Consider the following 23,364-nt stretch of genomic DNA (forward strand, 5'->3'; position numbering starts at 1 on the left):
AATGGTATAGATACCACTAAATGATCATGGCCCTCTTTCTGCAAGTTTCTGGAAGATAGTATAACTTGAGTGATTTCTGCCAAAGGCTCAGCATAAAGGAGAGCTGGCCATTAAGGGCAGATACTTTATCTATTTTGTTCACAAGTGTATCTCTAGCATGAAGCACAGCTGTCTGGCATATAATATGAGCTAAACAAAACCCAGCAATATTGTAAAGGAATAATATATATTAAGATTAGTAATATTCTAGGACTAAAGCAATGATTGAACTGGAAAACCTATCATGTGGTTAACATGAATAAACCAAAAGAAATAGCCATTCCATCACTCTACCAGACACTGGGGAAATCTTTTATAAAATTAAATATCCATTTGTGATTTTTAAAAGGCTTTTTAGTAAACCAGGAATAGAAACATGAAAAAAAATATTTGAAATGAACAACCAACATCAAACTACATCAAAGAGAAGAGCCAGGGCCAGAACTGACAAACAGATATTGTACCAAATCTAATTAACTAGTCACTTAGGGGAATGTTACTGTGAGGTTTCTGAAAAAAAGTAGCAGAAAAAAAAAAAAAAAAAAAAAAAAAAAAAGTAGCAGAAAAAAGTACTAAGGATCAGCTATGTGTAAGATGGGGTGCCTGGATGGCTCAGTTGATTAAGCATCTGCCTTCAGCTCAAGTCGTGATCTCAGGGTCCTGGGATCGAGCCCTACATCTTGAATCTCGGGCTTCCTGCTCAGTGGGGAGTCTGCTTCTCACTCTCCCTCTGCCCCTCCACCCTGCTCATGTTCTGTCTCTCTCTCAAATAAATAAAATCTTTTAAAAAATCAATTATCAATAGCTTTCTTACTAGCCAGCACTACCAGTTAGATGTCCTATTGGGGAACTTCCACCTCCATCACTACAGAAGATTAAGTGTTTTTCAGAGGATTACCCAAAGCAAATCAACTACCTAAGGTTTAGGTAACTGTGTTCACCTTTCAACAATTTGACTAGATTGTAATCCCTAGAGCAGCCACTAAGAAAGTAACTGAAATATGTGGTAAAAAAAAATAATAATAAGGGACGCCTGGGTGGCTCAGCAGTTGAGTGTCTGCCTTTGGCCCAGGGCATGATCCTGGAGTCCCAGGATGGAGTCCCACATAGGGCTCCCTGCAGGGAACCTGCTTCTCCCTCTGCCTATGTCTCTGTCTCTCTCTTTCTCTCTCTCTCTCTGTCTCTCATGAATAAATAAAATCTTAAAAAACAAGAAGAAGAAAACTAGAATGATACACTAAAAAATGTTAGTTTAAACCAAACAAAAAAAAATAAAAATAAAAATAAAAAATAAACCAAACAAAGGTAGTAAAGGAGGAACAGATGAACAACACATCAAAGGGACATGAGGCAATGAAAAAGTATGTCCACACAAAAACCTGTACATGTATGTTCATAGGAGCATCATTCATAATAGCCAAAAAGTGGAAACAACCCAATGACAATCAGCCAATGAACAGATAAACATGGTATATTCACACAATGGAATATTATTCAGCAATTTTTACTGAATTAAGTAATTGAATTAAGGATGAAGTACTAATGATACTATCACATGGATAAACCTTGCAAACATTATGCTCAGTGAAAGTAAGATAGAAGAGCCCATATAGGGATCCCTGGGTGGCGCAGCAGTTTAGCGCCTGCCTTTGGCCCAGGGCGCGATCCTGGAGACCTGGGATCGAATCCCACGTCGGGCTCCCGGTGAATGGAGCCTGCTTCTCCCTCTGCCTATGTCTCTGCCTCTCTCTCTCTCTCTCTCTCTCTGTGTGTGACTATCATAAATAAATAAAAATTAAAAAAAAAGAAGAGCCCATATATTGCATGATTCCATGAAATGTCCAAAAAGGCAAATCTATACAATGAGAAAGTTAACTGATAGTTGGTTAGGACTATGAGTGGGAATATAGGGAGTCATTGCCAGTAGACATGAAGTTTCTTCTTGGGATGATGAAAATATTCTAGAACTGATTGTGATAGTTCCAAAACTCAGTGAGTGTAACAAAAACCACGGGAGGCCTGGGTGGCTCAGCAGTTGAGCGTCTGCCTTCGGCTCAAGGTGGATTCCGGTCTGGGATCGAGTTCCATATCGGGCTCCCTGCAAGGAGCCTGCTTCTCCTTCTGCCTGTGTCTCTGCTTCTCTCTGTGTGTCTTTCATGAATAAATATATAAAGTCTTAAAAAGAAAAAAAAACACTGAATTAAATGGTATTTCAATTATATCTCAATATAAAACTGATAAAAGGGACGCCTGGGTGGTTCAGTGGTTGAGCATCTGCCTTTGGCTCAGGGTGTGGTCCCTGGGGTCCAGGGGTGGGGTTCCTTGCGAGGAGCCTGCTTTTCTCCTTCTGCCTGTGTCTCTGCCTCTCTCTCTCTCTGTGTGTCTCATGAACAAATAAAATCTTAAAAAAAAACCCTAATAAATACCAAAAAAAAAAGCAACCCAAACTTAATAATACAGATGGAGAAGGAGGAGGAGGGGGAAAACAGGAATGAGAAGAAAAACATCAAGATCAAGTTAGGTTTACTCTATAAATGCAGAGTTGGTTTAATTTTAGAAAATTAATTAATATCCTGTATCATTGTTTAGAAGTCTTTTCTCCCTTCCTACCATCCCCACTATAGACAAAGTATACTCTGGGCTTGGCCATAGGACTTACTTTGGCCACTAGAATGTTGACAGTCATGTTAGAACCCAAAGACATGAAAGCAGTTGCAAAACCATACATGTCTTCTTACCTTTTTTCCATCACCATGAGAAGAACATGCCCAGACTATCTGGCTATTCCCAGGTAGAGAGACAGATGGTACAAAGCAAAATACTCTAGCTAATCCTAGTTCAGAATGCTGACCTCAGTCAACCCACTGATTTATGAGAATTAGTAATTGTTGTTTTATGCCCCTGGATTTTTTAAGATATATTTATTGGAGCGCCTGGATGTCTCAGTCAGTTGAGCATCTAACTCTTGATTTTGCTCAGATCATGATCTCAGGGTCCTGAAATCAAGTTCTGCATTGGGCTCTCCATGAGTGAGCATGGAGCCTGCTTGAGATTCTCTCTCTCTCTTCTACCCTTTCCCCTGCGGCACTTTCTCTCTCAAAAAAAAAAAAAAAATTAAGATTTATTGGGTGGCTCAGTGGTTGATCAGCTGCCTTTGGCTCAGGGTGTTATCCCAGATTCCCAGGATCAGGTCCCACATCGGGCTCCTTGCATGGAGCCTACTTCTCCTCCCTCTGCCTCTCTTTCTTGTGTCTCTCGTGAATAAATAAATAAAATCTTTTTTAAAAAAAGATTTTATTTATTTATTCGATAGAAAGAGAGGGCCAGCAGGGGTAGGAACAAAGGAAGAGGGAGACAAGCAGACTCCCTGCCCCTCCTGAGCAGAGAGCCTGTTTGGGGCTCAATCCCAGGACCTCAGGATCAGCACATGAGCTGAAGTCAGACTCTCAACCAACTGAGCCACCCAGGCACCCCATATCCTTTTTTTAGGATTTATTTATTTATTTTAGAGAAAACGAGAGAGAGCAAGCTCGAGTACATGTAATTGATATTCATGAAACAGCTCTTCCTAAGGTCAAATAATCTTATATCCCTAGAAGCTAGATTGTGGTCTCTAAAAACCACTTCCAATTAAGAGGAACTATGAATCATTGAAAAAAATAGCTGATACTACCTCTAGTCCAGAAGTGCACAAAATGAGCCTGGAACATTTTACCCTATCAAATAGCAAGAAACCTTAAGGGTTGTATCAAAAGGACTCAGGAGCCAATTTGAATAAGTTCCCCCTGGTCAAAATAGGACAATTTAAAAATGATAAAAACACAAAGATAAAATTTGTCAATTTAATAATAAACTTTCTGTATGGCAAAATAAATAAATAAAATTTAAAAGATCCAAATTGGTTTTATTTTTTTTTAAAGATTTTATTTATTTATTCATGAGAGACACAGAGAGAGGGAGAGGCAGAGATAGAGGCAGAGGGAGAAGCAGGCTCCATGCAGGAAGCCGGACATGGGACTGGATCTCCAGGATCATGTCCTGGACTGAAGGTGGCGCTAAACCACTGAGCCACCAGGGCTGCCCCAAATTGGTTTAAAAAAAAAAAAAGATAAAAACAGCCCATGATTGAGACACATCATACATGTGTTAAATTATAAGTTCATAATGGTACTATAAAAAAAAAAAAAAAAAAAACTCTCAGAGGGGCACCTGGGAGGCTCAGTGGTTCAGCATCTGCCTTCAGCTCAGGCCATGATCCTGGGGTCCTGGGATTGGTCCCACATCAGGCATCCCACAGAGAGCCTGCTTCTCCCTCTGCCTATATCTCTCTGTGTGCCTCTCATGAATAAATAAATAAAATCTTAAAAGAAATGCTTGGGTAACTCAGTCAGTTAACTTTTGATTTTGGCTCAGGTTATGATCTGAGGATCATGTAATTGAGCCCTGCCTCGGGCTCCACACTGAACATGGAGCTTGCTTAAGATTCTCCCTCCCCCTCTCCCTCTGCCCCCCCCCCCTGCTCACATGCTTTCTCTAAAAAACAAAACAAAACAAAAACGGACATTAAAAAAAAAAAAAACTCACTTTTTTTTTTTTTAAACTTTTTTTTTTTTTTTTTTTTTAATTTTTATTCATTTATGATAGTCACAGAGAGAGAGAGAGAGGTGCAGAGACACAGACAGAGGGAGAAGCAGGCTCCATGCACCGGGAGCCCGACGTGGGATTCGATCCCGGGTCTCCAGGATCGCGCCCTGGGCCAAAGGCAGGCGCCAAACCGCTGCGCCACCCAGGGATCCCCAAAAAACTCACTTTTTGAGGATGCAAGGGAACCAATTCACTAAAAGCTAGTAAAATAAAAGGAAAACAAGCATTTTTCTTGTCTTTCCTACATGAAATATATCTCTGGGTAACAACCAAGTGTGGAAGTTTCTCTTTGTAGAGAAAGGAAGGAAGAATAGAATGAGAATATTATTTTCTAACTCCTACAGTAATGAAACTAGAGCAGTGGTTCTCAATCAGGAACAATTCTGTCCCCCAAAGGGACAACTGGCAATGCCTAGAGACATTTTTGATGTCACAACCAGGAGAGCTGCTACTGGCATCCAGTGGGTAGAGACGAGGGATGCTGCTAAACCTCCTACAATGCATAGCCAGCCACCCAACAATAAAGAATTATCTGGCCCAAAGTCTCAATTGTGCCACGTTTGAGAAACTGGTCTGGACAAGGGTCATCAACGTTTTCCTCACAAAAAGGCCACTCTATGCCTCCTGATAAGAGTCCTAACCAAAAAATAAAAATAAAAATAAAAACTCACCTATGAATTAGTTTTGCCAAAATAATCAAATCTGAATTTAAGTCTCGGGCAGCCCGGGTGGCTCACCAGTTTAGTGCCACTTTCCACCCAGAGCGTGATCCTGGAGACCCAGGATCGAGTCCCACGTTGGGCTCCCTGCATGGAGCCTGCTTCTCTGCCTGTGTCTCTGCCTCTCTCTCTCTCTCTCTCTCTCTCTCTCGAATAATAAATAAATAAAATATTTTTAAAAATATAAAAATATAAAAATAAATTTAAGTCTCTAGCAATCTACCAGAAATATATGGGACTGAGAAACATGCTAAATTATACCAGAAGCAGGTCAGAAAAATTCAGACTTAGAGAAACTCTATAGGACAAATGACATGGTTACTTTAAAAAAAAAATAAACAGGAGCACTTAGCTGGCTTAATCGATGGAGCATCCGACTCTTGATCTCAAGGTTCTAAGTTTAAGTGCCACGTTGGGTGTAGAGACTATTTTAAAAAAAATATTTAAACAAAGACAGTAAGGGGAAAAAAGGTGGAGGATGAACTTAAATACTTAAAAAGATTTAAGAGATATATCAGGTATGAAGTATAGACCTTATTTGACTTTTAATATTTTAACTAAATATTTATAAGGCAATAGGGGAAATGTGAGCAAATAGATACTTGATATTAAGGAATTATTGGGGGTTTTTAGATATGACATGGTACTGTGATTTTGTTTTAAAGAAGAATCCTTATCTTTTAGAGATAACATACTGAAATATTTATTAATGAAATAATATCAGAAATATACACCAGATAATTAGTTGGGGTAAGAGAATATATATGAAACAAGATTGGCTCTGAATTGATCTTTGGAGAACCACTGGCATACGAGGTACATGAAAGCAGGCACTTCACCTCAGCCAGGACACTTATGGCAACAGTACAATGAGGCATGGGTAAGTGATTTTGCACAAGGGTCTCCACAAATGGTCTTACCCAAGGTCAATAAGGATTCACTGTTCTTTCTCTATTGTTCTTCTTTTTTTTTTTTTCATGTTTGACATTTTCCATCATAAAAGTCTGAAAAACAACAACAAAAGGATCTTCTAATAGCCTGAGGATACGTAAACTTTATCTTAGCAGACCCCCTACTACTATTTAATGCTGTTCATTATTCCACTTTGCCTAAATTCCCCATTCCTTGGATTCCATGGCACCAGCCCTTCTAGATTCACTTCCTATCTTTCAGCTTGTTTCTTCTCAGGCTCCTTCATGGAATTCTCTTTATCCACCCACCTATTTATTTATTTATTTATGGATTTTATTTATTTGAGAGAGAGAGAGAGAGAGAGCACAAGTGGGAGGAGGGGCAGAGGGCAAGAGAGAAGTGGACTCCCTGATGAGCAGGAAGCCAGAAGCAGGGCTCCATCCCAGGGACCTGGGACCATGACCTGAGCCAAAGTCAGACGCTTAACTGACTGAGCCACCCAGGTGCCCCCCACCCACCCTTTTAATGTTGGTGTTCCCCAGGACCGTCAGCCCATTTCTCCCCCTCTTTACACCCTACTTGGATGATGGCATTTACCTTCATAGTTTCCTTTATCATCACCCCTTTTCTTATGGCAATCACGTCTTCCCCACCCAAACTTTCCTCCTCCTGGATTCTTTATCTCAGTTGATATCATGCAGTCATCTAAGGTACTAACTTAAAAATGATCCTGGCTGGAGTGCCAGTGTAGCTCAGGCAGTTAAGCATCTGCCTTCAGCTCAGGTCATCATTTCCAGGTCCTGGCATTGAGCCCCACATCCGGCACCCTGCTCAGGGAGGGGGACTCTCTCTCTCCCTCTCCCTCACCCCCTATTAGTGCTCTCTCTATTTCTCTCTCAAATAAATAAATAAAATCTTAAATTAAAAAAAAAAAAAAAAAAAACATCCTGGCGGATGCTTTCTCTCCACTGAACTGACTGACTCTGGATGCCAAATCAATCAGCAAGTTTTCCCGTAGTGGTTGAATGTTTCCTCCTCTCCTTCCCTGTTATCCCTATCCTAGTTGTCTGTCATCCTCTCCTGACTGAAACATGGGCAGTCTCCCTGCCTCCATACCACAACCACAGTGAGCTTTCTAAACCAGGATCCTGGCTCTCTGCTTGGAATTACTACCACCGCCAACAGTAACCCTCAAACTCAGATCAAGAGTCAGATATATGTGAGTTACCAATTATAACGTTATTTTAGCAAAACGAAGCAGAAATTCCTAGTGTTTATAGAACTCACACCACTATAGAAATCAAACTTACAAATTAAATAGTTGTGGCTGCTAAAATTAAGGTGATGACTGGGTTTGTTTTGCTGAAAGCAAATCGCCTCTGGAAGAATGAATATGATGTACAAGACCCAAGCATATGCTGTTCTCAAGACTGGCCCATCTCCACTGGCTCCAGGATGACTGAATTTCTCTCATCCTCTCTCCAAATGTGGTACGGTGCACCAGGCCTTCTTCCGACTCCAATGCATCGTTTATAGCTAAGACTGCTTTTTCTCTACTCATTAGCCCTGAACAATTCTTTTCTGTTTTTAAGACTTTCATTTATTTACTCATGAGGCAGAGGCCTAGGCAGAGGGAGAAGCAGGCTCCCTGCGGGGATCCCCGTGCGGGACTCGATCCCACGACCCCAGGATCACGACCTGAGCCAAAGGCAGCCGCTCACCCACTGAGCCGCCCTGGCGCCCCAGCCCTGGGCAATTCAATCGAACTCGGCTCCAACGCTCACAGACACGGGCCAGAACTCTGTTAGAAGGCGAGCACCCCCACACGGATGCGGCCTGTACTTGTATTAATTTCCTTTCCGTCTTACCACAAAAATAGAAATGCGGTACTGGAGAATTTTTGAACAGACTTCACCCTTCCTCCCGCAAGCTCTGTCGCAGCCCGTTTGGCTCCGGGGACCTGCAGCCTCCACGCCCGCCGCCCTCCTTTCCGCCGCTAGGTGGCAAGCTGCTCACTGCCGCCCACCCCCGCGGCCCCGGAGGCGTCGGCCGGATCCAGCGACGTCACTCTAATCCCTGGCGGTAGTTGGCTATTTCGCCGACGCCCGGGGGGGAGGGGCAGCCAGCGGAGAACCGGAAGCTCTGGGTACGGCGGGTGCGCGGGGCGTGCGCGTTCCGGGCCCAGCGCCGACGGGAAGGAGGCCGGCTGCAGCTCTCCCTCTAGCCGGAGGGGGCAGACCGGATTCCTACGAGGTGGAGGGCCGAACCCTCCCGAGGCGGTCACACTCCTAAGGGCTGGGGCGCACGGAGGGGAGGAGCCACGTTGAGAGGAGGGGTCACAAAGACCGGTGGCGTCTCTCTGAGAGGTGGGGTCTCGTTGTGAGGGAGGAACACACAGAGGAGGGACGTCGCCGGGAGGGGTCCCGGCGCCGCTGACGGCGGCTCTCTCTGGAGAAACGGTCGCCCTGCGGGGAGGGGTCTCACTGAGGGAAGGGGAAGGGCCCCTCGGGGGGCGGGGCTTCTGCTGAGGGGCGGGACCCCACGGAAGGAGGGGCTTCCGGGCAGGTGGAGGCTTCTCTGCCGAGAGATAGGGCCGTTTGCTGGAAAGAGTAAGGGGAAGGTTCGGGCCGGGTGGTCACCGGGCGGATACCCCTCTGCTCCTTTGAACTGTGTTCCAGGGAGGCAGGATGGAGTAGGGAGGTGTGCGGGGCCACACCGGGGACGGACTGGCCACAGGCTCGCGAGGGCATCGGAGCCGCCCGAGAGGGGCAAAGGTGTCCGGGAATCCAGAGGCGCAGGGGTGGAGACCTGGGAGATGGGCAGGCCGGGCCAGAGCGGGGGCCGGGAAGGCAGGCAGGCTGCTGGGCTCCCTCCGACCGTGGCTGGCCCGGAAGGGGCTACTTTTCTGCCCCGCTGGTCCACGGAGCCCAGGAATCCGGCGGCGTCCTGAGCCCGGCTCTCAAGTCCGTGGCCTGAGGGTGGGAAGAGAGAAAGGGCAGCTGGAAGACACCCGAGCCGCGCGTACGCGCAACCAGCCCGTAATTTCCTTCAGCCATTTAGCTCGGGCCTGAACTCTCTTGGCCCCAACGTCCCAGACCCGCTCGCCTAGGGTGTCGCGGTCACCGCTTGCGGGGTGCCTACCTGAGGGGGCGTGGCCGCTGCCCGGGGGCCGGGCTGGAAGGAGTTAAGCGGAGGCCCGGCTCAGCCCCGCCCCCGGCAGGCCGCGGAGCCTGAGCCCCAGCGGCGAAGCGGAGCAGCGGCCGCCCGCCCGCCCGCCAGCCCGCCCGCCTCCGCCTGCGGGGAGCCCGCCCGCCGCCCGCCGCCCGCCGCCCGCCGCCCGCCGCCCGCCTGCCCGCCGGCGCCCAGGAGAGCCGCCGCCACCGCCCGGCCCAGGCCCAGGCCCAGGCCCTACGCAGAGCGAAGCGGAGCGGCGTCTACCCGGGCCCTGCAAGCCGGCGCGGCGGGGGCGGGCCCAAGATCTTCCGCGGATCTTCCATTCTCCAGGGCGGGAGCGGGAGCCCCGGCGTCCGGGATCGGGCTGGGCGCACGCCCATGGCAAGCGCGGCCTGCCCGGGCCCCGGGGACCCTGCCATGTGAGGCAGGCCCGGGCTGGGGGCCCGGCCATGGCCGGGGAACGGCCCCCACTGCGGGGCCCTGGGCCAGGGCCCGGAGAGGCCCCGGGGGAGGGGCCCCCGGGGCCGGGGGGCACGGGTGGAGGCCCTGGCCGGGGCCGCCCCTCCTCCTACCGGGCTCTCCGCAGCGCCGTGTCCAGCCTGGCGCGCGTGGACGATTTCCACTGCGCCGAAAAGATCGGGGCCGGCTTCTTCTCTGAGGTCTATAAGGTAGGATCAGCAGAGAGGGCAGAGGGGCGGGACCGAGCCTTAGACGGGAGGCTGGAACTAGGGGACCCAGACCCGGACACCCCGCGCGACCTGGCGGATCTGCCGTCCCCAGGTTAGGCACCGACAGTCAGGGCAAGTCATGGTGCTGAAAATGAACAGACTCCCCAGTAACCGAGGAAACACGCTACGGGAGGTGCAGCTGATGAACCGGCTCCGACACCCCAACATCCTAAGGTGAGCGGCCCCGGCCGCTTGCTGAGAAGCTTGCTGGGAGAAGAGGAAAGATCCCGCGGGAAAAGCGGGAACTGTAGAGGGGCCTGGACTCTTAACAGTCTACCCTTCTATCTTCCCCATCCTCTTCCAGGTTCATGGGGGTCTGTGTGCACCAGGGGCAGCTGCACGCTCTTACAGAGGTGAGGATGGGCCCGGAAGGAGGGGACCACCACCACCACCACCACCACCACCACCACCACCGCCACCACCTAGGGGGGAGAGAGTCAGGGCCAAGTGCATCTACAGAGGAATAATGAGAGGCAGCAGGACCTCCTCCCATGAGAGGCTTCCCTGAACTTCCCTTTGGGCTAACCACAAATAAAATGCCTCAGTTGGTTACATTCTCTATGTGTGCTCTAACAGTGCTGTCCAACAGAACTTTCCACAGTGATGAAAATGTTCTACAGCTGCATGTGGCAGTAGAAATATGACTAGTGTGGCTGAGGAACTAAATGTTTAATTTTATTTGAACTTAATAATTTAAACAGTTGTTCATGTCTTGGACAGGACAGCCCTAGAAGATGAGTGGGGAGGGACCTTAGAGCACAGACTCACCCTTCTGACCTTTGCGATCCTCCTGAGTGTCCTCTGACTTACAAGTGGGAGACCTAGAGTACAGATGGAAATCTTGACACTCATTCTTCATCTCCTTCTATGCCCCAGTATATGAATGGGGGGACTCTGGAACAGCTGCTCAGCTCCCCGGAACCTCTATCCTGGCCTGTCAGGCTCCGCCTGGCTCTGGACATTGCCCGTGGCCTGCGGTACCTGCATGCCAAAGGTGTATTCCACCGAGACCTAACATCCAAGGTAGGCTGGCCAGGTGAATAGAGGCATGAAAGGGATTTGAGACTGTTACACTATAACTGGCCCCCTGATGTTGGAATGTGGATAGTAGACAAGTTACGATGTTGGAGTAACAAGGCACTGGAGAATGGGGACTGGGGGGGAGGGAGCTCTGAGGGGCTAAGCATGCTATGTTTGAAGTGATAATATTGAAAGATTGGGGTACACTGGAGAACTGGGAGGTCAGAGAGAGTTGAGGTTACTCTGGAGTGATAGGGCTTTAGGGTATATATACTAGGAGATCAGAGAACAGAAGGTGATGGGTATGTGGGGATGCTATGTGTATGTCAGAACTGTCTGATACGACGGGAAGACCGAGGCTTCACGGCTGTTGTGGGTGACTTCGGGCTGGCTGAAAAGATTCCTGTGTATAGGTGAGGTGAATGCTCCTGTGCCCCCCCAAAAAAAACTTTCTAGAAGGTCCCTATCTAAGTGAAGCCCCCAGAGACAGTTCCTTTGGAGTGGGGAGGGGGCTGACCTCATCCCCTTTTGTTTAGGGGGGGGGGTGTCTGAGTGGGATGTTTCTGATCACTCTGCCCCTACCCCTGCAGGGAAGGGGTAAGAAAGGAGCCATTGGCTGTGGTAGGTTCTCCATACTGGATGGCTCCAGAGGTGTTGCGGGGTGAGCTGTATGATGAGAAGGTAAGACATCAAGCCTTCAGATTCCAAGGCCTTCCAGGGACCCTTGAGATACTTTTATAAGGCCCCATCCCAAGTTCTTTAACAGCCATACTGAATATTTAGGAGACCCCCAAACCCCCCCGCTCAGCCCCTCATAGGCACCTCTCCAACACATGAAACCAGCAAGACTTCCCCCAAATTCTGGAATATTCTGACAAAATCCTGACATGAAAACTATCAGTTCCTCCCAATGACATTCTCTCCTCTTCCCAGGCCGATGTCTTTGCATTTGGGATTGTCCTCTGTGAGCTCATCGCGAGAGTACCTGCAGACCCGGATTACCTGCCCCGAACTGAGGTGAATGATGTCTCCAGGTTTGAAAAGGAGGCACGCCAGACTGGGCAGCTTTTAACCAAGGAGGGTTCCCTGGAGGTTGAGGTCCTGATTGGGGGTCAGAAGGAGAACCCAAGGGAGGCAGACTTGAAGGCTCCGCCTCTCTGTTCCTGCAGGACTTTGGCCTGGACGTGCCTGCTTTCCGGACCCTGGTGGGGGATGACTGCCCGCTACCCTTCCTGCTCCTGGCCATCCATTGCTGCAGTGTAAGAGCCTCACTCTCTTTCTGCCCACCACCCCCATCCGTCAGTTGGCAAGGCTTTCCTGCTCCAGGTGGTGGGAGGAAAATGTAGAGACCTTCTTTTGGAGGAGCATTGAATGAAGCTATCCCTGTTTCCACCCATCAGATGGAACCTAGCACTCGTGCTCCCTTCACCGAGATCACCCAGCACCTGGAATGGATCCTGGAGCAGCTGCCTGAGCCAGCCCCTGTCCCCAGGGCTCCCCTGACACACAATCAGAGTAAGTGAGCATGACCCTGACCCAACTGAATTCCTTTTACCTCTCTTCCTTAGAATTCAAGGAATTAAGACTACGTGTATTTGAGTTGAGAAGTGGGAGTGGTGAAAGGATATCTCAAATAAGACATTTTCAAATTCTAGAGCCAAGGGAGGGAAGAAGGAAAGAAGAGGTAAGGGAGGGCTAGAGGTGACATCCCCCCCTCTCCCCGTCCAGAGTACCCAGTGGGACTCCCTCTTATAAGCTCTAGTTCCACCAACCTCCTGGTGAATAATGAGGCCTCAAGGAGCTACAATGAATGCTGAGAACAGTAACCACAAACTTCTCTGTTTACAGGGTCTGTTTCAAGAGGGGGTCCCTCAGCCACACTTCCTAGGCCAGACCCCCGGCTTTCCCGAAGCCGGTCAGACCTCTTCCTGCCCCCATCACCAGAATCACCCCCCAACTGGGGGGACAATCTGACTCGAGTCAACCCCTTCTCACTCCGGGAAGACCTCAGGGGAGGCAAGATCAAGCTGTTGGACACACCCAGCAAGCCAGTTGCCCCCCTGCCCCTTGTACCGCCATCACCACTGCCCTCCATGCAGCTGCCCTCAGTGACCGCTCCAGAGACCCTGGTCCAGCCTGGGACACCTGCCCGTCGCTGCCGCTCACTACCATCATCCCCTGAGCTTCCCCGACGTATGGAGACAGCACTGCCAGGTCCTGGCCCTCCCACTGTGGGCCCCTCGGCTGAAGAAAGAATGGAGTGTGAGGGCAGTAGCCCTGAGCCAGAACCCCCAGGACCGGCTCCCCAGCTGCCCCTGGCCGTGGCCACAGACAACTTCATCAGCACTTGTTCCTCGGCCTCCCAGCCCTGGTCCCCTAGACCAGGACCTGCCCTTAACAACAACCCCCCAGCTGTGGTGGTCAGCTCCCCGCAAGGCTGGGCTGGGGAGCCGTGGAACCGGGCCCAGCATAGCCTTCCCCGGGCAGCGGCCCTGGAGCGGACAGAGCCCTCGCCGCCCCCTTCAGCTCCCCGGGAGTCTGATGAGGGGCTGCCTTGCCCCGGCTGCTGTCTTGGCCCTTTCAGCTTTGGCTTCCTATCCATGTGCCCTCGCCCCACACCAGCTGTTGCCCGCTACCGCAACCTGAACTGTGAGGCGGGCAGTCTCCTCTGCCACCGAGGGCACCACGCCAAGCCTCCCACACCCGGTCTGCAGCTGCCTGGGGCGCGCTCTTAGCGGTGGGGCCTGTGGTCTCTGGCCTCCAACCTTGGCCTTCAGGATGCCCCGTGAGGACAGAGCACACACATTGGATGGTGCCAGCCCCAGATGGGCTGACCGCCTCCTCTCCCCACATAGAGGAACCTCAGCATGGACTCACGAGACAGAACATTTCCTCTCTGGCCCCTGGGCTTGCTCTCCCGTGGGCGATCACTGAACCAGACAAAGCATTGCTGACACATGAGACTAACACGTGCAAATTATTTAAAAATATTTCAATAAAACTGCCTGGCTGGCTCCGGGCTGCCCTTATCCACTCAGCCCATGCGCCCTCCTCCACCCTCCCTGCAAGTCCACAATGGGAAATTCCTCGGGAGGCCAAAATCTCTTCTGGAGACTTCTTCACCCAGTTCCCAAAGCACTCCAGTTTCTGGGATGGGATTTCAAGCAGACAGCAGGCTGGCTAGGAGTGTTGGGCATGGATCAGCCCTTGGCTGGGCACTGTCCAGGCAGAGTGGGGGCATGCTGGAGGGAGATGATCTTAGGGTGTGCAGATGGCAGTCGGGTGAGGGCCACAGGCTCTTGTTGGCATAAGTACCTGTAAGAGTAAGGCGTCAGCTCAATGGTTGTTGCTAAGGACACATCCAGCTCATCCCACCTCCCTGGACAGCCACATTGGCAGCCTCCCAGTGGTTCTAAGCCTTCCCTGCCCAACCTCCCCCCCCCGCCCCCGCCCCCACCAAACAGACCGAGATTCTGAAGGCGGTAGAGGTGACCAGCTCTCTTGGGCATAAATTTTACCCCTGCTCTGAGTCCCTTTCCCTGCCTGCTCCCCAACTCCAATGACTCAGTGGATCCCTCATGCTTACCCAACTCAGGTCAAAATGTGGTCCTCATCCGGATGCTTGAAAGCTGCCATCTCACAGATGCAGGGAAGAAGAGAAGTACAGACCTCCGGCAGCATTTTTAGCCGACTACTTTGTACCTTGTAACATCTTGAGACTTGACCATAATACCTAAAGGGTGGTGAGGTAGAACTGGGATAAGCTCTGCCCCCCCACCCAAGCCCACCCTCCCTTTTCTCCCCTTGCCCCGCGTTAAACACCATGAAGTCCTAACCCGCCTTGCCTGCCTAAGGCCTCATTTGAGTGTGGTTCAGGGACAGATGTCTACTCTAACCCAAAGAGGCTTTGGGCCTGGGGGAAGGAAAAATCACCTAAGATCTTAAAAATGGAAACTCCAGTTGGGGAATGTAGATGACTCCCCTGTCTCAGGGTCCCTGGAGTTGATCTTCAAAGTTGCCTCACTGCTCCCTACCTCACCTAAGGCAACTCTAGTCCCCCGAGAGGCCCTGACTGAGAAGGTGCCACCTCAGTTTGGGTAGCCTTGTCAATGGATGGGAAGTTAGAATGCCAGGGTTTATGAGCTATGAAGTCCTAGCTAAAGCCTCAGCTGCTTCAAGACAAAAATGATGTGGGTCCCAACCTAGTAACTTAAAAAAAAAAAAAAGTACCTGAGACTGCCAGGTACTGGGGAGGGGACAGTGAATAAGACTATCCTAAAGAGTTATTAAGTAAAGGAAAAGGATTAGTAGGTAATTACAATATTGATTTGCGAAAGAATTTTGGGGGTAGGACCTCCCAAAACTTTGGGAGCAGAAGGGGAATCTCATTGCTATGTCTTTATGAAGGAATTATGAGTTGAATATTCCCAGGAGTCCTAACAGACTTACCCAGAGCCTCTTTTATTGTCACCCTGCTGCCACTTCTTAAGAAAGCTGTGAACAACCCAAAATGAACCAGGCGGACTAATTTGTGTCAACATCTTCCACGCTCTGTTGCCATATGCAATCTGAGGGGCGATTCAGAGAGACAAGAGGTATGTAGAGAATGATGAGGAATATTCCAGTGGATGGGGGACAGCATAGGATGGAGGGGATGTGGGCTGATGGACGAAAATGAACACTATAAGGAGGTCCCTGAGCTTTGACAAGAGGACTGTCTCTGTCTGACATGCATAACATCACCTCATCGGTGACCTGTCCCTGCTGCCTTCAAGTGCCACCTTGCAGATGCAGGCTGGCCCTTCAGTTCACCTTGCTGCTGGGTAAGAATTTCTGCTAGTCTTTGAAGGGGAGTCCTTCTGTGGGCTGCTCTGATCATAAGGAGCCAATCCCTACAATCCAGCCCACCAGATATGGGATCTCTCTGCTTGAGAGGCCAAGAGAGTCAAAGAAGCTGTTAAACAGCCCTGTAGTGTTGACCAGAAAGCCAAGGTGAGAAACAGGTTAAAGTAAAGAAGGTTCATGAGCTTCAACTCTCGTGCCAACTCCAGTCAGTTGGTAGGGGCTGCCTGGAGCAGTGTGCTGAGAAGCTGCACAGAAAAGGGACGCATGCAATGCCATTCCTGACTCAATGACATCTACCCCTTTACTTCACAGTACCCACTACAGTCTGCCAGTAAGGGTATGCTTACCGTATGAGAATAAACAGAACTTTCACTGAATTCGGCCAGGTCAGAGGACAGGGATTTACAGTGATTTCGGCTCTCCTCCCAACTTCTCTCCGTATATGAGATGTAAAAGCAACTCCTCTCATTCAGTATCCATCCCATGGGACAGCAGTTGTCTACAAACCAGAGAGAATGTGACAGCACAGCCCAGACCCGAAGGGAGATCTCTCTGTTTGGGAGGAGACTGACGACCCTGCAATCTGGTCGCTAACAGTGCCCACCTTGGTCTAATCCCAGCATCTTCACTCATTCCTAGCCCTTCGTCTTTGCGGATCTGTATTGGGCCTCCCCTGGTAATCCCATTCCTATGCAGATTTAGTAAAAGTCTTTAATATTCACAACAGCACTCCTTAACAACAGTCTGAGGGGTTTATCTTAATAGGGTGGTGATACTATTCTCAATTTCTGAATGATTGCAGTCCCCTCACCCCCTACACTTTGGCTGGCTTCACCTGGGCCGCCCCATAAGTGTTCATCAGCCTCTTATTCATCTCAGGAGCTCCTTACAGCATTCCTCACTGCATATTCGAAACTTGCCCACACCCTCCAAGTTGCCAGCCACCTCCTTCCCCCTCTCTCCACTCTTCCACAAGTAATAACTTTGGTTCTTGTACTGCTGAAATCGTCAGACACTTGATGTGAACTCTCTCCATTTCCCTCCCTTCCACCTCAAAATCCAACTCTTCTCTGTTCCTGATTATCTCTAAGCAATAAACATCCCTCTTACCCTCATAGCCCATACCCCAATCTGAGCTCCTCATCCCAACCCACATCTCTCATTGCTTTGTTCCATGAGTCCTACCTGTGTCACTCAAAGATCCTTCCTTCCCCAGCTCCCTCTCTTCTATCTACATTTTCTCATGTCCTCGCCCAGCTACCCTCTTGAGTTTCTGTCCTATGGCAACTAAAAAGAATACAAAGTCAGTGTGGCCAAATGAAAGAGGGTGAAGGGTAAGTGGCATGCTGAAAGATAGGCAGGGATCTTGGAAGCCAGGCCAAGGATTTTCTTATTTTCATATTACCAGGAAGAGTAAGTCAATGTTGGGTTTTACATAGAGGAATTTTGTTATTGGCTATATTCCAAGTGTTTGGGCACAGTGCTGGACATATATAGTGTGCATTCCATAACTTTTGATGTGATTAATTAACTGGAATGACATGATCAGATTTTCGTTTTGAAAGGACTGCCCTGGCTGCCACATGAAAAGTGGATGGGGGGATCCCTGGGTGGCGCAGCGGTTTGGCGCCTGCCTTTGGCCCAGGGCGCGATCCTGGAGACCCGGGATCGAATCCCACGTCAGGCTCCCCGTGCATGGAGCCTGCTTCTCCTTCTGCCTGTGTCTCTGCCTCTCTCTCTCTCTCTCTCTCTCTGTGACTATCATAAATTAAAAAAAAAAAAAAAGATTTAAAAAGAAAAGTGGATGGGGACGGCAGGGGTGAGGATGGGGGTGGAGAGGGATGTTTAGGAGAAATGATGCAGCAAGTTGTTGCCTTTATCCTTGCAAAAGATGAGGGTGAGCAAAAATGTGAATGGACATATAGATTCGGTGGTGAAAAATGGAGGGAATTTTTCTGACAGAGTAAGGCACCTGCTGAAAGTGACAGAGAGGATGGTAGGGTAAGGAGCCATCATAGAGAGCAAGCCGAGCACTGCACAGCTTCTGAGCAGCACTGAGCAACTGGCTGAGGTTGAGGCTAGCGTTTTGGCGGCACCAAGCAAATGCTTGCACAATGTGGAACACTTGGGTGCAGGCCTGGGCAAGGTGGGCAGTTCATCCAGAGCTGAGATTGCCAGTCTGTGCACCAGGACAACAGAAAAAATGAGTGGTTGAAGTGGTTGAAGTGATGGGTCCCAGAAGCCAAGATGGGTGGAGAGAAGTGACAGCTGATGCAAAGCGAAGAAATGGGAGATGTGGGTTGGAGGCCTCACTAAGGTTAAAGAAGGTGGGGAAAGCCTGGAGGAGGCAGCTGCAGTCAGCGTGGAGGTCTGAAACCAGCCTTCGAGCAGAAGAGCAGTTCAGGATGCTGAGGGAATGGGGGCAGCGATGCCTGTGACTGAGGGTCAATGAGAATGAGAAGGCTAAAGACATGAGAGCTGGGTGTCTGCACATCATCTCACCGTCTTAAGCCTTGGGGGAGTATCCCAATGCCCCCTGAGCTAGACAGAGCCTAACCTGGACCATAGGTAGCCAGTCCACAAACATTCCAGTCACCTAGGGCCCGGTTCCCTGCCTCAAACCTCAGCCTGCTTCTTGCCCAGCCTCTCCCCTTTTATGCGGCCTCCTCCCTCATCCCCCCCCCCCCCCACACACACACACACATACTGCCTGGGCTCCTGCCTTCAAAATAGATGAACTCTCCACCCCAGCTCCCTACCCCACATTACCCCCACCCACCTCATCCTGAGTGCTACCCACGCTTGAGAGCTTTAGCTACCTTGCCCCACCACCAGCCTGCACTTCATCAATCAGTAATTTTAACCCCTGGGGAATCTCAGATGTAGCGAGAAATAATTAAAGCTACAGACCCTCTTTTTAGAAAAATGTGTAAACAACCAATTTCACAACCCAATTCAGGGGCTTCTCAGATCTTTGACACTGATATCAAGCCATGGGAGACCTGAGTTTGGTGCTTTGGACAGTGTGATCTGCATTGTTGGCTGCCACCCTCCTCCCTCCTGCAGGATCTGCCTTAGAGTTAGGTGAGTCACCCTAAATCTGGAATGCACCTTGATCCTCCTCTCTGTTGGCCACCACTCTCATTTGCTATCCCTTTCCTCAACAACCCAATGGCTCCCTGCCAGATAGACCCCTGCCAGGAGTGTCTCTTCACTTCAATCCATCCCTCACAGCAGACCCTCCCATCTCTCCTCTCCCGGAGCAGATACCTGATAAGGGGCATCTGAATAAGAGCTTCAGTGTGTCCCGAAAGCTGCTCAGCCTCTGCTCCAAGGTCTTCCTTTGCTCCTCCTCACTTTGCAAGGCCTCCTTTGTCTTCTCCCTCTCAGACTGGCAGGCCTGTAACTGCTCTTGGGTGGCCTGGCAAACCCTCTGTTCCTCCTGTAGTGCTTCCTGACTCTGGGCTAGTTCCCTCCTGGACCCCTGTAGATCCTCTTCCCTCTTCCCCAACTGGGTTATCTTCAGGTGGAGCTGCTGCCTTAGGCTGCTGTTAGTGGTTTCCAGAACCCTGTTGGTCTGCTGGAGCTGCTGAGAAACCTGCAGATCTGTTCGGCCATAATGAGAGATTTGAAGAACATCTTCTTCAGCTATGCCCTGGTACCCTGACTCTTCAGCGTCAGTCCTTTTTCTGCTTCTTTTTTTTTTTTTAAAGATTTATTTATTTATTTATTCATGATAGACACAGAGATTGAGAGAAAGGCAGAGACACAGGAGGAGGGAGAAGCAGGCTCCACACCGGGAGCCCGAGGCAGGACTCGATCCCAGGACTCCAGGATCGCGCCCTGGGCCAAAGGCAGGCGCCAAACCGCTGAGTAACCCAGGGATCCCCGTTTTTCTGCTTCTTGCAAATTTTTGCATAACAGGCTGAAATGTAAGATCTGACTGCCTAAAGCTTAAGGAGGTACTGGGTTAGGTAAGGACAATTTAGGAAGACATGGCACTCTAAAACAGACCTGGCTGGAAACCAGACAAAAAGCTAAGCATGTAGTGGTAGTGACTGGGCCCTGCCCAGAGGAAGGGCAGCTGTTGGGGAGAGTAGGGGAGAATATTGCTCAGGGTACATGGGCAGTGGGGGACAGTCATACTCACAGTGCACTCCCAGGCAGATGGTGGCCACCCCCAACAGCAGGCAGGTGAGGAGCAGGCCAAGAAAGAGGTACTGCATACAGGCTGCACGGCCTTAGGGAGACAGTGGGATGAAGGGCAGAGAGCCCCAGGAAAGTTTGTAGGCTGCGGGGCTGAGTGAGTGGGGATATTCACGGGAAAGAGTATCCCTCAGAGGACTGGTGCTGGTATGGTGGGGTTCGTCGGGTCGTGAGTTTCCGCAGGTAGCGGAAGGAAGGTGTTCCAGAATAAGGGCTGGAATCGTTACTGGTAAGGATTGAGGAGCGATACCTGGTGGGATGGGAACAAATCCCAGACGGGGACAGAGGACAGGGGGTATGTGCACGGGGACACCGTAAAGGGGGAGGAGGGAAGATCTGGGTCAACCTGGGGGAATGATACACACGGGTATGGGGGTGAAGGGGCGGGGAGGGGGCCTCGGGGCTGCCCGCCGCGCCCAGAGCGCTGCTCCCCGAGCTCACTCCCGGGAGCCGACCCGCGCACCGCCGGGCCCGGCACCGGCCCAGGCCAGCCCCCCCGCCGCGCGACCCTCGCCGCCCCCCTGCGCTGCCCCGCCCTGCAGCCGGGGGCGCGCGCCGGCGGGGAGGGCCCGCGACTCACCCGCGAGGAGCCGCCCGGCAGCCGGTGACGTCACGGAGCCCCAGGACGCAGTTGGCTGCTCTGCCTGGAGCCCTGCGGACCCGCGGCGACTCGAGTTCGAAGTCGGGAAGCCCCGGGAAATTCCCCTTCTTCCCACCAGCTCCCCCTCTCCCCTTCCCCGGCGCCCCCCCCCCCCCGCCCCGTCCCCAGTCCGGTCCCGGACGCCTTCGGCGACGTCTGTGATGCTCGGGGACACCCTTAGCACTCTCCGGAGTCCCGCATCTCCCCCAGGACTCCTGTCTCTCCTGGGTCTTACTGCATCCGCTCTCCCGGGACCCCCTCCTTTCCCTCCTGGGTCTCCCCTTAGGTTTCTTTCAGCACTGCCCGCATCCGCGTTTCCCAACCGTCTCCCCAGAAGTGCTCTCATCCCTCTCCCCTACCCTTTCTCTGTCCCGTGACTTCCCGTTTCCCATCCGAATTCATCTCCCCACAGGGGCTGCCCCAATCTCTCCCCGCAGCCCCTGTCACCCCTTTGGGATCTCCACCTTGGCCCTGGGCTCTTTATTCTTCCCTGGCTCCCATTTATCCACGGGTCATTCTTCTCTCTCCTAAGCACCCCCTCCTTTCCCAGGGATATTGTGCCGCCCCCCCCCCCCCCCCCCCAAGGATACCTGGACTCCCAGCTCAAGACACAGACACACGCTCACACAGCCCGCCCGGTCACACACACATTCTCTGGGCTCTCCGTACCTGCTTTGTCTCCTACTCCAGAAGAAGCCAAACTCAAGGGCCCACCTGAGACTGAGGACACTTGTACATTCTCATAGGTAAGCTCCTCATCCTCATCAGTCCCTGGGTCTGAAGAGAGAAATGGTGGAGGTGAGGGTGGGGTCATGAGGGAGCCTGGGGATGCGGAATCAAGGAGATGCCTTGCCCACCCTTACCCTGTCCTAACTGGCTGGAGATGCTCTTCTTCAGGGGAGCCTTCACGAACCGCAGGTCTGCATAGGTGATGGCCTCAGCCATTGCCCTGAGCAACCCGGCTCCCACCCGTCTACCCTTTCTTCCACCAGCCCCAGAGCTTCCCACTCTCCCCTCTGTCCCTTCACACTCGGAGGCTCTGTCTTCCTTCTGTGACTGCACAGCTTAGTGCTTTACCCTCTGACTTCCAGTTGCAAAAGAGGAAGATGTCAGCAAGTGTCAGACACAGATGGGTTCAATGAAGCATATGGCATCCTTGAGCCTCTGCCAGAGGGACAGGGGATGGGAAACTGAAGTCCAGAACATGGGGTTGCAGCATGGAGGTGTCACTGGATCACTATTCAGGCCCATCCCTGTGTCCTGCCTGTGCTCCCCCTTCATGCACCCCAGACCCGCTTTGGCAGCGCTGGGCTCTAAATACTTGTCCTCCTGGTCATCTACCCTGATTTGCCCTATGCTGCTCTGTCCATGGGCTTATCTATGTGTTGTCAGAGCTCTTTGGTGCCTGACTAAACCCAGAGGATCTCCCCAGTCATTGCTGCAGAGTGGAGCTCCAGCCTCCACATCATATTGGAGGGGTCCTAGTGTGGAGCCCTTGCTCCTCATCATCCTGGGGTTCCCAGCAGGTATGGGTTCCCAGAAAGGGGCCCTCGATTTGGTGGAGCTCATTTCCCTATCAGTTTGGAGGCTGGTGGGCGGGGGAGACCCTCCCACTCCTGCTGTTGTCCTGCAGAGCTGCTAAGGATCTCACACATAGGGAGGCTCTCACTCCAAAGCCCTTCCTGAGAATGTGGCAGGCCTTTGGAGGATGCAGAGGAGCTAGGACCACACAGTTTCTCTTCTACAAACTCCCCTAGATTCCCTCTTCACAGCCTTTCCCTGGCCTTGTCCACCCTTGTTCCCTACCCATCACACCGTTGGCCAGTCAGTCCCTTCCTCATCCCATCCTACCCCATGCTGGACTCAGGGCATCCTGTGTCCCAACATCTGAGCTAGATGCAGTGAGCTGAGTCCAGGAGGCACAGGCTTGGGGATAGGCCCGGGCTGGGGGTAAGGATGAGGGACAGCCCCTAGCTCATGCACCTTTGGAAAAGCCTGCAGCACTGACCCCTTATGCACCCTTGTGGGGACCCGGGGGGCAGGTGAACAAAGGAGTTGGGTGGGGATGAGAGGGCAGCAGCTGCTTAGACAGAATGGAGGCAAGGAAACAACAGGGCTGGGTGCTGAGCACACAGACACTGGATTTGAGGCTTTGATATTTTCTTGGTCTGGATTTGGTTGTTTTATTTTTTTTACTTTCCTAGTAAAGTTCTTTCCTTATAAAGCCTTAACATTGTGCCCTTACACCCAGCCCCGAGGGCAAAGGGGGTATTTGTGGGAGAAGAGTCAGGGCTAGGAGGCCCTCGTGGCTGGTGAAGGCCTGGCTGACAGAAGGGAGGAGGAGGGAGGACTGTTGAGCAGTGGTTCAGAGGTGCTCCCTAACATTCTCTTACCAAGCTATGACTCCAGAAGGGCTTGCTTCCACCGGTGGAAAGAG

The 23,364-nt window shown here is 51.1% G+C and overlaps 3 protein-coding genes across 18 annotated transcripts in view; 1 reads left to right on the forward strand and 2 right to left on the reverse strand.

Annotated features, from left to right (window-relative positions):
• Positions 1-9,391, reverse strand: part of CIMIP2B (ciliary microtubule inner protein 2B) — a 24,633-nt gene extending 15,242 nt beyond the window's left edge. For 3 of the 15 annotated variants that reach the window (XM_072841856.1, XM_072841853.1, XM_072841850.1), the window contains exons 1-2: positions 8,183-9,390; positions 6,323-6,406 (exon numbers count right to left, since the gene is read on the reverse strand). The gene's annotated coding sequence lies outside the window, so the exon portion shown is untranslated. Of the gene's footprint in view, positions 1-5,354; positions 5,828-6,322; positions 6,407-7,624; positions 8,146-8,182 lie in introns of those variants that run through there. The other 12 variants (XM_072841849.1, XM_072841848.1, XM_072841847.1 and 9 more) reach the window with 8 other exon arrangements.
• TESK1 (testis associated actin remodelling kinase 1) lies at positions 8,469-14,265 on the forward strand. Of its 2 annotated transcripts, none has more exons than XM_072841836.1 (11): positions 8,469-8,680; positions 9,367-10,156; positions 10,269-10,390; positions 10,521-10,569; positions 11,093-11,239; positions 11,567-11,649; positions 11,827-11,917; positions 12,170-12,253; positions 12,406-12,495; positions 12,637-12,751; positions 13,085-14,265. In XM_072841836.1, exons 2-11 carry the CDS (start codon positions 9,938-9,940, stop codon positions 13,969-13,971), a joined length of 1,887 nt encoding a protein of 628 aa, XP_072697937.1. In that variant the 5' UTR covers positions 8,469-8,680; positions 9,367-9,937; the 3' UTR covers positions 13,972-14,265. The 2 variants fall into 2 exon arrangements, with proteins under 2 accessions (XP_072697937.1, XP_072697938.1); XM_072841837.1 differs by lacking the exon at positions 8,469-8,680 and adding an exon at positions 8,772-8,923.
• Positions 14,201-22,020, reverse strand: CD72 (CD72 molecule). Its single transcript, XM_072841843.1, has 9 exons — positions 21,791-22,020; positions 21,597-21,704; positions 20,868-20,939; positions 20,232-20,321; positions 19,352-19,687; positions 16,429-16,580; positions 15,686-15,804; positions 14,823-14,969; positions 14,201-14,551 (listed from the first exon to the last, which is right to left on the reverse strand). Exons 1-8 carry the CDS (start codon positions 21,870-21,872, stop codon positions 14,828-14,830), a joined length of 1,101 nt encoding a protein of 366 aa, XP_072697944.1. The 5' UTR covers positions 21,873-22,020; the 3' UTR covers positions 14,201-14,551; positions 14,823-14,827.
• Positions 22,021-23,364: the final 1,344 nt, after the last annotated feature.

The sequence above is a fragment of the Canis lupus genome, chromosome 10, assembly GCF_048164855.1.
Source record: "Canis lupus baileyi chromosome 10, mCanLup2.hap1, whole genome shotgun sequence".
In the NCBI taxonomy this organism is placed as follows: Eukaryota; Metazoa; Chordata; class Mammalia; order Carnivora; family Canidae; genus Canis; species Canis lupus.

Coding starts and splice junctions, on each gene's coding strand:
- TESK1 (XM_072841836.1), top strand. CDS start 9,938: ATGGCCGGGGAACGGCCCCCACTGCGGGGCCCTGGGCCAGGGCCCGGA. Junction 10,157..10,268: donor TCTTCTCTGAGGTCTATAAG/GTAGGATCAGCA, acceptor TGCCGTCCCCAG/GTTAGGCACCGACAGTCAGG. Junction 12,496..12,636: donor TGGCCATCCATTGCTGCAGT/GTAAGAGCCTCA, acceptor TCCACCCATCAG/ATGGAACCTAGCACTCGTGC.
- CD72 (XM_072841843.1), bottom strand. CDS start 21,872: ATGGCTGAGGCCATCACCTATGCAGACCTGCGGTTCGTGAAGGCTCCC. Junction 15,805..16,428: donor GTTCTGTTTATTCTCATACG/GTAAGCATACCC, acceptor ATCGCCCCTCAG/ATTGCATATGGCAACAGAGC. Junction 14,970..15,685: donor GACAATAAAAGAGGCTCTGG/GTAAGTCTGTTA, acceptor ACCACCCTTTAG/GTATTATGGTCAAGTCTCAA.